This window comes from Carassius auratus, chromosome 37 (assembly GCF_003368295.1).
Source record: "Carassius auratus strain Wakin chromosome 37, ASM336829v1, whole genome shotgun sequence".
NCBI lineage: Eukaryota > Metazoa > Chordata > Actinopteri > Cypriniformes > Cyprinidae > Carassius > Carassius auratus.
The window spans coordinates 5938178-5952516 of record NC_039279.1 but is presented as its reverse complement, the minus strand read 5'-3'; the positions used below and the strand labels follow the sequence as shown (position 1 = coordinate 5952516).

Below are 14339 nucleotides of genomic sequence, written 5' to 3'. Positions count from 1 at the left end.
TATTTTCTGAAATGTCTTAAACAGTTTCTGTATAATATCCACAATATATCTAATATATATAAAAAAGTTTATTTAAAATAGTTCTGTGATGAATTAATGAACGTATCAGGACATAGTTGGAATTCAATGGCATGCTTCTGCATTACATGGTCAAATAAAATGGTAACATTTTGCCATATACATTTCTAGTACACCTCTGTTATGTGCAGAGTAACAGTCTTTCATATCAAATAAGCAAAATTATCATGATCTGATTTTTGAATGTACTAGCTTTGATGAGAAATATCTATACCAACATTAAAAGTTGTTTCATTATAATCAAAACTCGTTACTGTGGAAACATTTTAATTTCTTTCATTCAATAATAATAAAAAAATATAAAGATTTGCTTGCAGAAATCATCTGCCTGTCGACATACCAGAGCAAAGTTATGAGAATCACACCCTAAGTTTTATTACTGTTTAATCACAAATGGTATTTACTCTGGAGTGTCAAACTAAATGTTCAAATACTAAAAGACTAAGAAAAACTCTGTAGCATTGTGTGATTATGTGCTTTTTTTAAAATTATTGTATTTATACCAAGAGACTCAATAATTCAGTCATTATACCTTACTCTGTGTTTGGCTTCACATGCTTGAATACACTTTACTGTGGCTATAATGGCTCGAAATTAGTCAAGCAAGGAAGAGCATGTATGTTTGTGCAATGAGGCAAGATTGCTTCATATGAGAAATAAGCTATCCTTAATGTTACACAGTGCAAACTCTTCAATTGAAGAAAGTGAAGAAAAAAAATCAGCTTACCACTCAGACAGCATCTTTTATCGCAATGACTGACGTGTGGAGCAGCAGCACATATTATGGCTACTGGCTAGTATGATGAATTTTTATGACACCGCTTGTAAAGAGTTTATCACAGCAGTTGATACATACTGGGCACAGTGTGAGGGATCTGCGGCTCAAACTGCCATCCATCCCTATGTACAGATGTATTCTGCCATCTAGTGTCTCATTAGAAAACTAACAACCGGACCACTTAATACATTTATAAACACACAATAAGTTATAACCGGACCCAGATGTAATCTGTGGACAAATAAGATGTGCTTTCCGTGCTGTAGTACTTTTTTTTGTAGGTGAAGGCTTAATCAAACTGGTCAAAATGTTTTTTTTTTTATAAATAAAGAAAAGTAATTACGCTTTAATTGATGGTTGGTATACTTTAATCAACTCATTGCACCAATATGATAGTTTTGCACTTTTTACAGTTGTTTAGAAGTTATAGTCATATACAATATGCCATCAATATCTCCATCAGTGCATATTAACAGGGTTCTGTAATTAATAGCAATAAATACTCAGGGCTTTTTGCCTTGTGTTTTTTGCTATTTTTATTTTATTTATCCTTTATTTCACCAGGATAGTCCAATAAGATTATTATTATTTTCCTTTTAATAACACGGCTGGTTGCAAAACCATCCATGACATCATGAATGTTCCAGAAAACTAGTTAATGAATGCAAATCTTCTCATTAGTAAAGCAGAGTCCGATACAATGCATAGAACAGGAAGCCTGTTTGGTCCTCTATTCAACTTTTTTCTTTCTTTTTTTTTTTATTTTTTTTTACAGCAGGCACATTGCAGTCCTAGTGGGCCCGAGATGGCATCAAACAGTCAGTCTTGATTGGTGCTTTAAACGTCAAGCTTGGTTCCAGATATGTGGGAATGCAGTGATGCCTTCCAGTCACCACTGCATATCAGAATTGAGTATATGAGAGGGCGGCTGCGTGTGGCTCTTGTACTGAGTGTGAAGGCATTGCTCCGCATGTGGGGAGTCGTGGCCGTCCAGCCAGTCCTCGTAGAGGCGCTGGACCTCTGGGTTGGTTTCAGGCAGTCGGACAGGTAAGCTGCTATAGTGTTCTTCCATTTGCTGGACCAAAGGACGGTCAGGACGACCTCCCTCTCCCTCAGCTTGTCCTCGTCCACTTAAACAGCCTGCAAGGGGAAAAGGAGAGATAAGGAAGGAAACGGTCAAAGATGAAACATTTATCAATGCACATAATTAATAATGGTAATCATTTAATATCACAAATATATTTATATCCAACATTTAATGAGGACATAGGAGACTTCTTTCAAAAACATAAGAAACACTGATCCCCAATATTTCAGTAACTTTTCTGGACTTTTTTTTTTATTTTATTTTCCATCCAAACCCTATATTATGTTCAAGCTTAAATAAATGACAGCACCTATTAAGTCAGCTAAAAACCAAAATAAATGTTATTTAATATTTGAAATATGCTCGTTTTTTAAAAATATGTATTGCATACCTCCGGGGCAGGAAAGCACCTCTACTAGGTGGTAGGGCACTTTGCCTTTCCTCATTCTGTGAACTAAAGTCTGAATGTTCCGGAAGCCATAAACTGCAGCAAACTGCAGGAGAGTCTCTCCATCACGCTCTAGCACCACCTCCTGAAAGTCTCGATTCCTGGTAGGAATACATGAGGGATAATAATAAGGATTATCAGTTAGTAATGACTACAGATTCAGAATTTCTGATTAATAAAGATGATCCATTTACAGTCATCAACACTGGCTGGTTTATCTCTCACCTGAGTGTCTTATACACAATCTCTTGGACGTCAATGCCAAACAGCTCTTTGGCTGCATGTTTGAAAATGTGCTCCAGGAAGCCTTCAGATCCACGACCTTCATGCCTGGTCACACCAAGGTCACTGGTCTCGCCAAATCTATAACAAACACACACATTTCAGGATTATTATCCAGCCTCATTACTCTCTTGTGTGCCTCTAAGTTTCAACACTTCAGCAAGACTCTGACTGCCTTTGCTTCAATAGGATAAATGTAAAGAACTATGGGATTTTGCTTACACATGATCCAAAGGAGCAGGGGCCACTTCTTCTACAGTAACTTGGCTTTGTTCCATTAAGTGGAGAATCTCTCCTATAATAATAATAATAATTAAAAAAAAAAAGGTAATTAAGTAACATTTCTGGAGTCCCAAGATCACAAAAACATCCTCAATTGAAACCTGTGCAACATACAATAAACCTGGCTGATCATTTCCAAGGAGGAAAGATAGATCAGGGAAATATTATATTAGGAAAAATAAATCTGTATAATTTGATCTAAAGCAGGTACTTGTTAATAATGGATCTGAAAAGGTAACCGGAGAATGAGCCCAGCATCTCCTCGCAGTCGTACCTGATGTCAGCACACAGTCCACATCTCTGGTCTCCAGAATGCTGTTGTAGTATTCCTCTCTCACAGCTTCAAGCTTCTTATCAAAGCAGGGAGCCACCACCACATGGAAAATCTGATCTGGGGTCAGCTTCTACAGAGAAAACACAGATTCGGTGCCTCATACAGTCACCACTAATAAGAAATGGACAGTTTTTACAGTGATACAGTAAATAAAAAGGGCCACATTTTTCACAAATACATTTCTATGACTTTTCCATGAGTTTTGGGAAATTATTTGATTCATTTTATTAATAATCACAATTTATCTACTAATATTTGGAATAGATTTAAAATATTACACAAAAATGAACATTTTAGAGCAAAGCAAAACTAGCCAAACAGGTTCTCCAGTGAGCCGTAGAAACCTCTCACCTGTTGTCTGGCAAAATAGTCTTTGACCATGGAGCCCATGATCTGTTGAGGGGATCTTGCGGTGCAGATGTGTGGTGTGACCAGGCTACCAAGAACACGCTCTGCATAGCGAATCCATCCTGTGCAACACACACACACAAGAGGAAAATAAAAAAAGTGACTACCATTCATTGCTATGAGAGGCTGAAACTTAATGTGACATTTATTTATATTTGACCAAAATCGAAGCTCTGACCATAATTCAATAATTATGCACTAAATAAATCATGACAAAATTACTGTATCTTGAACTTGTATTATGGTACCACAGTTGTGTATACACACACACACACACACACACACACAAACTGCAATTGAACTAATTATACTGCAAGTCACACTGACTGGATAAACACATCAGCTTAGTGATAATCATTTTCAGAAAATGAAATCATTCACTGAGTGTGAGGAGGAAAGTTGTGAAAAGTGCAGGAAGGGAGTGTGAGGCAGCGTTCTCTCATTTATCTCACAGCTGCAGAGTGCTGTGGCTATCTAACACAGTCCCACCCATTCACACAAAACCCACACTTACTGCACCACATTTGGCTCTTATCTACATTTAGAGACAAAATGTTTGAGGAACACAAAGTCTTGAGGTTCACACAAAGGTGCTTAAAGGGGTTATATGATGCTTTTTAAAAGAACATTATTTGGTGTAACAGAATAGATTGACATGCTTTATTTGAAAAATAATGTTTTTTGAACATTACTGTACTTTATTTGTAGGTCATCTATGCCCTGCCTCTCTCAAATGCATCATTTTCTTTAAGGTCCCTCCTTCTGACAAGCACAGTCTGCTCTGATTGGCCAGCTGACCCAGTGCAGTTTGAATGGCCGAACACCGCAAGCACTCGTCAGAAATGAAACACCCCTTTCCATAATCATAAGCTTGATCTTTCAAAATAAATGTACCGTATTTTCCAGACTATAAGTCACACTTTTTTTTATAGTTTGGCTGGTCCTGCGACTTATAGTCAGGTGCGACTTATTTAACAAAATTAATTTGACATGAACTAAGATAAATTAACCAAGAGAAAACATTACCGTCTACAGCCGCGAGAGGGCGCTCTATGCTGCTCAGTGCTCCTGTAGTCTACACTGAAGACAGAGCGCCCTTTCGTGGCTGTAGACGGTAATGTTTTCTCTTGGTTCTAAATAAATGCGACTTATTGTCCAGTGCGACTTATACATTTGTGTTCAAAATTATTCAACCCCCTTGACTTGCAAGACAATTTGCTATGGAGGATAACATTTTATGAAATCAATTTAACAAAGGCATCAGTAAAGTATTAGAGAAAGTTTGTTAATACATTTGTGTGATTCTGAGAATGGAACATTGATGAATCATGATAAAATTCGAATTGGCTCTAAACATTCATGTTCAAAATTATGAGCTTTGCCTTTTTTGTAGCAGACATACCATGGGTCCAAAAAGTTCCAGTTTGGTCACATCACTCCATATAACATTCCTCCAGAGCTCCACAAGTTCACACAAATGAATTTTATCAAGTTCAAGTTGGCTTTTTGTTCTTCTTGATCAAGAGTGGTATTCTGCAAGATGTCTCAACATGAAGGCCATACTTGTCTAGTGATCTTCTTACAGACTGCATTGAAATGGTTTTCCTCCTTTCATCGGGTCATTTTGCAAGTCTTTGGCTGTACATTGCAGGTTTTTTCTCAGTTGCTCTGATTAAACATTTTATGATATTGTACTTTTCGCTTTCCACCCTCAAAGGTTTTCTGGTAAAACACACTTCAAGCTAAGAATTAAGGCTGAGAGCTGTGTCTCTAGGAACTTTCAATGTCTTGGAAATCATCATATAGCCTTAGCCTTCCTAAAGTACTAAGATATTTCTTCTCTTCTGCTTTTGTGAAATCTCTGTTGACATTTTTGCTACTCAACTTCAATACATGCATGGGGTAACTGTATGTGTAAAGGCTCAAGCTAATTCTGTTTTTAATAGAGTTTCTAAAGGCTTAATTGTGTTTTGAGACTGTCTTATTCCCCACCATGCAAATAAGTGATTTAAAAAGAGTAATGTTGAATAATTATGACATAGCAGTATTATTAAAAAATCAAATATATTCATTATATATTGACAATACCACTTTTAATATGCCAGTGAACTGTTATAGATAGAGGTATAGATAGAACCTAATAGAGGTTGAATAATTTTGAACACACCTGTACATGTTTTTTCCTCGTCAAGACGTATTGTTGGACTGATGCGACTTATACTTAGGTGCGACTTATAGTCCGAAAAATAGTCAAGACAGTTAATAATTTCCTAATTTGTACCATCAGTTCCAGCCTGAAAGGGGAACAGAATTGTTGACGGACAAAATGATGAAGCTTGTATGTGTTTGCAGTACACAAGCCACGGACGGTTAAGACAGCTAACATCTCTCTCTCTCTCTCTCTCTCACACACACACACACACACACACACACACAAACACACGAGTACTGTTCTGTTCTGCAGTAAGTAATCTTAAAGTTTCCTAAATGCATCTACTTTCTGAAGGCCAAATAAAGTGCTTTTGCTTTCGCCTAGATACACACAGCATCTCCCTGACATGGCTGCTTCAACACTAACTGCGGTTACGGAAAACATTTAAAAAAGGCATTACGCAAATATTTCCACATAGTGAAGTAGACATGTGGGAGCGTGTTTAAACGAGCCGTTTAGGAGGGCGAGTCTTAACTTTTATAAAGAATATCTCTTTGGATTTGACTTGCAACTTTACAGATCTTCTTCATGCACCAAGAGCTTGTTACACTCCAAAGAGAAAGGAACAATTGAAATGACATCATATAACCCCTTAAATTGTGTTGCAGGAAAGATGTCAGTTGGCAACCACATCACCTATAATTTTCAGGAGTTTTCCAATGATATAAAGATCAAACTGAAATCTCAGGCTTCTTGCATTCAAAACTGACAGCATAACTAAATGAGCTAATATTGATTTTATAAACGAACATGCAATGTGGTGAAAATCTATGTAGACCTAGTTGCACATTGCCATTTTGATAGCTTTATATTAGCACAAGCTCTTTCTGGTGAAATGAGTCCTTACAATGTGTGTTGGTTGAGCTTAAGTGGTTATCACGATGGTCTTACCTGGACATGAGGATGTGAACATTGGCATGGCATTTGAATCGTGAAGTTTACGACGGAAACGCTGAACAAATTCTCTCTGGCTTTCTAAAATGCTAAAACTTGCAGCGACTGTAGTGTCAAAGACATAATGAACCCCTAAAGAGACAGATGAAAGAGGCTTTTAAAACAGTAAGAAAGAACTTACATACCATGTACCAGGGTTATCGTCCTTAACAAAAACTATTAAAAACCATTTAAGACTGAAATCCAACATAGTTTTAACATTAGATGGAAAAATACCTAAAAAAAATTTGAAATGTGTCCTTGGCACTAATTGGAATAAGCTTAAAAACACTTACATTTCTAGCTGTAAGTAAACAAACTAGAACTTGAACTAAAATTAAATTAATAAGATAAATGCAAACATAAGAAAAATAAAACAACAGAAAAACATTTTTAAATGAAAGCTAATCAAAATTAATAAAAACTATAGTAATATATACAGTAAAAGATACTGAAATATCACGTATGTGTACAAATATTTAAGACCGTTATTAGCTCAGATTGCACGTGGCAAATGTTTACAACAGTATGTGAACATTTTGATTAAGGAGATTGGCAAATGTGACAGTGACTTCATGGCGTCCAAACGTACCCACACTCTTTAGGAAGCCACAGAGTTTCTTTGCAGCCGCTGGAACATCCAGCTGAAATTTAATAGCAAAAAATGGCAGCGACTGGGGACAGACGGACATCACGAGAACTTTGTGCCTTGAAGTGTCACATTTCTGCCAAAGACAAATTAAAATACCATGAGATACATCCACACAGATCATCTTTTCAGAATCTGGCATATAATACCTTATTGAGGGCAAGCACGTGGTTGATCTCATCCAGATTTTGCTGAGAAATTCTCTGGCTTTCATTCTCCGATACGCAGCCGTCACATGCCAGACACGCACTCAACAACACCTGCTGAACTGAGGTAGACTCTTTCACCTGAGGAAAAACCATGAATCAGATTATTAACATCCACACGTCCAAAACAAACACAAACAAAACAACAGATGCAAACCACAGCTTATCAGATGAGTGCAGCTCAATGAGTGTGTTTCACACATACAAGTGCATCTCAATAAATTAGAATGTTGAAGAAAAGTATATTTCATTAATTCAACTCAAATTGTGAAACTCGTGTATTAAATTAAATGCACACAGACTGAAGTAGTTTAAGTCTTTGGTACTTTTAATTGTGATGATTTGGGCTCACATTTAACAAACACCCACAAATTAAAATACTTCATAAAACAAAAATTTTTTTTGTGAATTTTTGGCCTTCATTTATGTTTGTATGTTCATTTACTGTACAAGTACTCAATACTTGGTAGGGGCTCCTTTTGCTTTAATTACTGCCTCAATTCGGCGTGGCATTGAGGTGATCAGTTTGTGGTACTGGTGAGGTGGTATGGAAGTCCAGGTTTGTTTGACAGTGGCCTTCAGCTCATCTGCATTGTTTGGTCTCTTGTTTCTCATTTTTCTCTTGACAATACTCCATAGATTCTCTCTGGGGTTCAGGTCTGGTGAGTTTGCTATTGATTCCACCCTCAATACCCATGGCTAAAGTGCCCTTGAGCAAGGCACTGAACCGCCAGTTGCTCCCCGGGTGCTGGATCTATTGCTGCCCACTGCTCCGGGTGTGTGTTCACTTCTCACTGCTGTGTGTGTGCACTTGGATGGGTTAAATGCAGAGCACCAATTCCGAGTATGGGTTACCATACTTGGTAAATGTCACAACTTTCACTTTGCTTGACACGTCTGTGTGTGGTGGCTCTTGATGCCTTGACCCCAGCATCAGTCCATTCCTTGTGAAGTTCACTCAAACCCTTGAATCGATTTTGCTTGACAGTCCTCATAAGACTGCAGTTGGTTGTGCATCTTTTTCTTCCACAATTTTTCCTTCCACTCATCTTTCTGTTAACATGCTTGGATACAGCACTCTGTGTATAGCCAGCTTCTTTTTTTGTAATGAATGTTTGTGGGTTACCCTCCTTGTGAAGGGTGTCAATGATTGTCTTCTGGACAACTGTCAGATCATCAGTCTTCCCCATGATTGCGTAGCCCAGTGAACCAAACTGAGATAACATTTTAAAGGCTCAGGAAACCTTTGCAGGTGCTTTCAGTTGATTAGCTGATTTGCATGTCACCATATTCTAATTTGTTGAGATTGTGAACTGGTAGGTTTTTGTTAAATGTGAGCCAAAAAAAATTACAATTAAAAGAACCAAAGACTTAAAATACTTCAGTCTGTGTGCATTGAATTAATTGAATACATGAGTTTCACAATTTGAGTTGAATTACTGAAATAAATTAACTTTTCCACGACATTCTAATTTATTGATAAGCACCTGTATTATATATATATATATATATATATATATATATATATATATAATATAGTTCATGAATCGTTCATATTTTGGGGGAACGTGAACTGAAAGTGCTGTATTAATGCCTGATGAACGTTACTGTGAACTCGTTCATTCTGGTGTCTGTGAATGGCACGCTCTCTCAGGTTAACTTCGTTCAATAGGGTGCCAGATTTCTATAGAGCCTTCCAGGCGAAAACCCGGCTAAAACACACCGTAAACAGGTTATAATATGTAGCGGAAAAAACACCAAATCAGGCAACACCACCAGTGTTGCACCGCTGTCCGCCGCATGCGTGACGCATGCGTGACGCGTCATCAAAAAAAAAAAAAAAAAAGACATGGAGGCGAGCAAGAAGGCGTATGATCATTTTAAATATTTTTATGATGTTTATGATAAGGTCGGTGAGAATGGGAGACAAAGCATTAAAGCAACAATGGCGAAATGCTGTCCCCTCAATGCTAATGTAAACCCTGGTTGGATAAGGATTCAAAATTGGATATGAAGATGAAATCTGACGCATAGCTTCATTGTTAAAACTGATAAAATAATTGCTGTCTGTGATTCCATATGGGCTGTGGCAATAATTTTGAAAAATAATAGCTCGCAGCAACATGTGGAAAAAAAGAACTATGAACTAGTTCATTTTTGGAACTTGGTGAAATTTTGTAGTTTGAACTATGAACTGAACTTCATTTTAAACTACATTTTAAAAATGTAGAAAGTGAACTTTCCCAACACTGTGTATGTATATATATATATATATATATATATATATATATATATATATATATATATATATATATATATATATATATATATATATAAATGAGACATACCTCTCCAGTGGCAACACCTTTCTCCTGCAGTGAGTTTATTCCTTCATCACTCTGTTTCTTGTTGCACTAAGAAGTGGAATTGAGAAAATAAACAGTGTTTCATGACTAAACAATACATGGGTGACATAAAGCATGAGAACAGCTCAGATTCAGACGAAAAACAAAAAACAATACACAAGTATTAAAAGGTTTTATTACCTGTTTAGTGCAATTCGCACACTTTTCTTTTTTCCGTCCTATACTGACTTCAGACATTGTATAAGGAGCTCCTGATATGTTCAGTGCCATAAATTACTCCCTGTAAAAGATAATAAAACAGTCTCTCTGCAGCTTTCTGTGTTTATAGGGCATTCTGGATGTTGTATGACACATATTTATCCTAAAGAGGGGGGATTAGAGTTCAAATACAGTTAGAAACAGTCAGTTATTAACCTCAAACATTCCCCTAAGCACCAATTTAAGGGAAATGTGGTAATTTTAGGTTCCCATGATGCGCTCTATTCAGTTTCACCTAATTACCGTTTTGAGGATCTCTCATGCTTTTGTACATAAACACTGGTTAAGCGGTTGGATTAAATTCATTTTCATTTTCTCAACATGTAATAGGGTAACGTTAATAAATAAATATTATCAAAAACGCCGAGGACTCCTTAGATAACACGTGACATTTACTTAACCACCTGTCCTATAACATAACCGACCGTCTGAGTACTAAATAACCTAACCCTAACTACAACAAAACACAAATTGGCTACAAAACTCACATAAAAAAAATCACATGAAGACCTTATTGTTCAGGGGAAGCCCAGGAGACGAAACAGCAGTAGGTCTTTACAGCAGGAACTTCTCCTATTGACACCTGGAAGCGCGAGCTGGTCATCAGAAAACAGCGCACTGCGGTCATACAACACTCATGTTCCTCCAGTCATCCGTTTCACAACTCCGGCTAATCCTAACTGCACACATTCGAGGTAGAAGGATCGCGGCTTGTCTTGACTCCTGTGCATCCGACTCCATTGTCCTTTAGCGGTGTCAGATTCGTCAATGAACCGTCCTTTTGAGTCGGATCTTTTTAAATTAATCGGTTGAGCCATTGAGCCGAGTCACCGACTCATTGAACCAATCATGTCCGATTCGTAAAGATTTCCCTTTACCGTCCTTTTTGACCATATCTGATTCATGATTGAACGACATTGTTGGACGTTCGACTCGCCGTGACCCCGATTAACAACCAAATACGGTTTTAGTGTTGTTTAAAGCGCAAATTCTGTTTATATACATTACTTTATTACGAGTCGAATCATGGCTTCAACAAAATGAACGGGGACGTAATACATTTACAACAATGATCCCTTTTCAGTTAACACTAGAAAAATGTGCCTACAGTCATGCCATCTATCCTATGCCACACACACATGCACGTAAAAGAACCTCTGAATTGTTTCTTTGAATCAGTTCATAGAACCGATTTGTTTGAAAGATCCGATTCGCGAGAACGACTCCTTGCCACGCATGCGTGTATCAACAACTCTGATGTCAATTCCTCTTCAACCGTACAATGCTTGACTTCCTGTAAATAATAATTTCAGTATGTTTAAGGATAGGTATTCTCATATATGACATTTTAATAAGCGCATGAAATCAGTTACTAAAACAGTTTGAATTTTATAGACGTTTTCAACCATGGGTTAACTGTTAGTGCAGTCTTGTTATTCCCTTCATACATATATTTAAGATGATTTACGAATCACGAGCCACGACTCGAGCTCTCTTTTTGAACTTTAAGAATGAGATCACACTCGTGCAGGAAGCAGGCGTCCTGTAGAGGGCGTGTTTTATCCAATCAGAACGGAAACCGCGGAGCGGAAATCGACGTCATTTGAAGGCGGTGCTACGCGTGTTACAAGACCTACACATTTTATTTCCTTAATCTGTTTCGCCCCATTTTTTTATTGCAAATGTCCAGCATTTAGATTTAATATATTTTTGAAAATAACAAGTTGTATTTGTCTGAAAGAGGAACGCGACGTATTAAGGTAAATAAGATGTCAGATGCTTTCACATGCTGTCAGTTAATGGCAGGATATCAATGATCACATTGATGAAGGTGTTGTTCTTGTGCTATTTCAAACGTATATAAAGCTGATCGTTTTTTTATTTATGATACTATATATAGTATGTTGTTCATAAAACATATTTGTGCAGTGTCACAGATGAGCCTTCAGTTGTATAAATTTGCTGCAAGTGTTGTGGGATGTTATGATGAGTGCAGTGAGGATTTCTCCAACTAGATCTTTTACCTGTATTTGACATGTATTTTCACAGATGGGGTATATGGTCGTGGAGAAACACACATCTGATCTTCTCCATCTGAAGAGGTCTCCTGGGATCAGATCATGGTCTCTCCTTGTTGGTATGAGATCATTTTTAAAAGGGGATTTGGTGGCTAGAAGTGTGTAGTCTAACATGTGTAAAGTATCTTTATATGTCTTCATGCCTCCTCTTTTTTTTTTGCAGGAATTGCTTCAGTTGGACTAGCAGCAGCCTATTACAGTGCTGGTGAGAAATGATTCCTGAATGTCTGATAATCCAGAAAGTGTATAAGTATATAAGATGTTTTTCCTTTCATTGTAGACAGCGTGTTATGGAAGATGTTCTACGTGGCTGGCTGTTTTTTTGTAGCCTTACAGAATATGGAGGAATGGGAGGTGGGAGATGTTTTACACCCACTACATCCGTCTTTCAGTGATGTATTCAGCTGTCCTGACTAACAAATAGTCTGTTTCGTTTGTCTTTAGGAGGCAGTATTTGACAAATCTAAGAGTGAGATCGAATTAAAGACGTTTAGTCTCTATACCGTGATACTGACTATGTGGAAAAGAGGACATGAGAAAGGTGAGTTTTGTGTAAGCTGTTGATATTTGTTTGGCACTACATGACTGCTCAAGTTGAATGTTGTTTCCTCGGGGCTCAGTGGTGTTAGATCTGCGGCACCTGCGGGACGTGAGTGTTCAGGAGGAGAGGGTGAGGTATTTGGGGAAGGGTTACCTGTTGGTGATGCGTCTAGCGACAGGCTTCTCTCACCCTCTTACACAGAGTGCCACGCTGGGCTCCAGGAGGTAATTAAAGCTATATATATTCTGGTTTTAGATTTAAAAAAAAAATAAAAAAAAAAAAAAAATAATAATAATATATATATATATATATATAATTAATTCCTGAGATCCTTCAGTGTCACTGATTTTAATATTTGACCACCATATCAAAGTATTAGAATGATTTCTGATGGATCATGTGACACTGAAGACTGTAGTAATGGCTGCTGAATATGCAGCTTTTTAAAAATATATTAAAATAGATAAGTGCTTTTATATTGTAACAATAAATAGTAATATAACAAGTAAATATTTACATTAAAAACCACTTTTTATTTATTTATAGTAAAATAGTACTTTTCAGGGTACTCAAAGAAGCTTTACAAGAGATAAAAACAGCAAAGTACTACATTAATACCAGTTTTTTTTTTTTCTTACATTCAGTGATGTGGAGGCACTTGCTGCACTTCTGAAGCGCTTCTTGGGTCTTGAAGAGTTACAGCGACGTTTGGCAGAAGAAGAGTTTCCTGATGATGACGACACTGAAGATCTGGGATTGGGCGATAGCAGTGATTCAAAAGATGAAGATGAACTTTAAAAAGCTCAGGTGGAAGACACTGTGTCAAGCCTTACATGAAACAACCAAACATTCCAGTCTTCCGAACATCATGATGACAATCCCAAAGCATGAATTGTTATTGTGGCGTTGCGTCTTCAAAGAGGCATTACCAGATGACATTCAGCACTTCTGCAGGATTTCTCTGTATACTTTACTGCATGCATAACTAAATTCGACAGTTGTGAAATAACTGCATGAAGAATTTATTTTCTTTGGTCAAAGATCAGGTGGTCATGTGCTCTGATTTTCCATGCATGCCTACTCAGATCACACTGTGCCTTTATACGCTGTTTGAATGTTTTTTTGTAAATGTGTAAATATTATTTTTGATTCTAAATCTTTTTTTTAAGCTTCTCAAGCAAGAAGAATAAATATTAAACACATGGCAGCTGCTTAGAAATCAGGGGTATGGTTTTTACAATTGATGTGGCCACTTGTTTATTAGATAAGGAGTATACTTTGTTACACATTACACTTTTGTTTAGAATAAAATCATTTGATAACATTGGTTTAAACTGGATTATCATTCCTTTTAGTTTGACATGGTTGCATAATCATTAAATCTGTAGGACCGGAATAT

General features: G+C 37.1%; 2 protein-coding genes across 3 annotated transcripts; one reads left to right on the top strand and one right to left on the bottom strand.

Moving 5' to 3' along the window:
- Positions 1-1206: 1206 nt before the first annotated feature.
- On the bottom strand, positions 1207-11110 carry LOC113055972 (nuclear prelamin A recognition factor-like). 2 transcript variants are annotated; one of them, XM_026222380.1, is made up of 12 exons: positions 10810-11110; positions 10244-10343; positions 10046-10111; positions 7641-7778; positions 7435-7567; positions 6801-6935; positions 3641-3759; positions 3230-3359; positions 2896-2968; positions 2617-2754; positions 2335-2492; positions 1207-1996 (listed from the first exon to the last, which is right to left on the bottom strand). In XM_026222380.1, the coding sequence occupies exons 2-12, from the start codon at positions 10331-10333 to the stop codon at positions 1746-1748; spliced, it is 1431 nt and encodes a 476-aa protein (XP_026078165.1). In that variant the 5' UTR covers positions 10334-10343; positions 10810-11110; the 3' UTR covers positions 1207-1745. The 2 variants fall into 2 exon arrangements, with proteins under 2 accessions (XP_026078165.1, XP_026078164.1); XM_026222379.1 differs by having other exon boundaries at positions 10832-11110.
- A 798-nt stretch (positions 11111-11908) lies between these two features.
- Positions 11909-14268, top strand: LOC113055969 (cytochrome b-245 chaperone 1 homolog). Its single transcript, XM_026222376.1, has 7 exons — positions 11909-12081; positions 12371-12458; positions 12563-12604; positions 12680-12753; positions 12844-12940; positions 13020-13164; positions 13585-14268. The coding sequence occupies exons 2-7, from the start codon at positions 12371-12373 to the stop codon at positions 13736-13738; spliced, it is 600 nt and encodes a 199-aa protein (XP_026078161.1). The 5' UTR covers positions 11909-12081; the 3' UTR covers positions 13739-14268.
- The last annotated feature ends 71 nt before the right edge of the window (positions 14269-14339 follow it).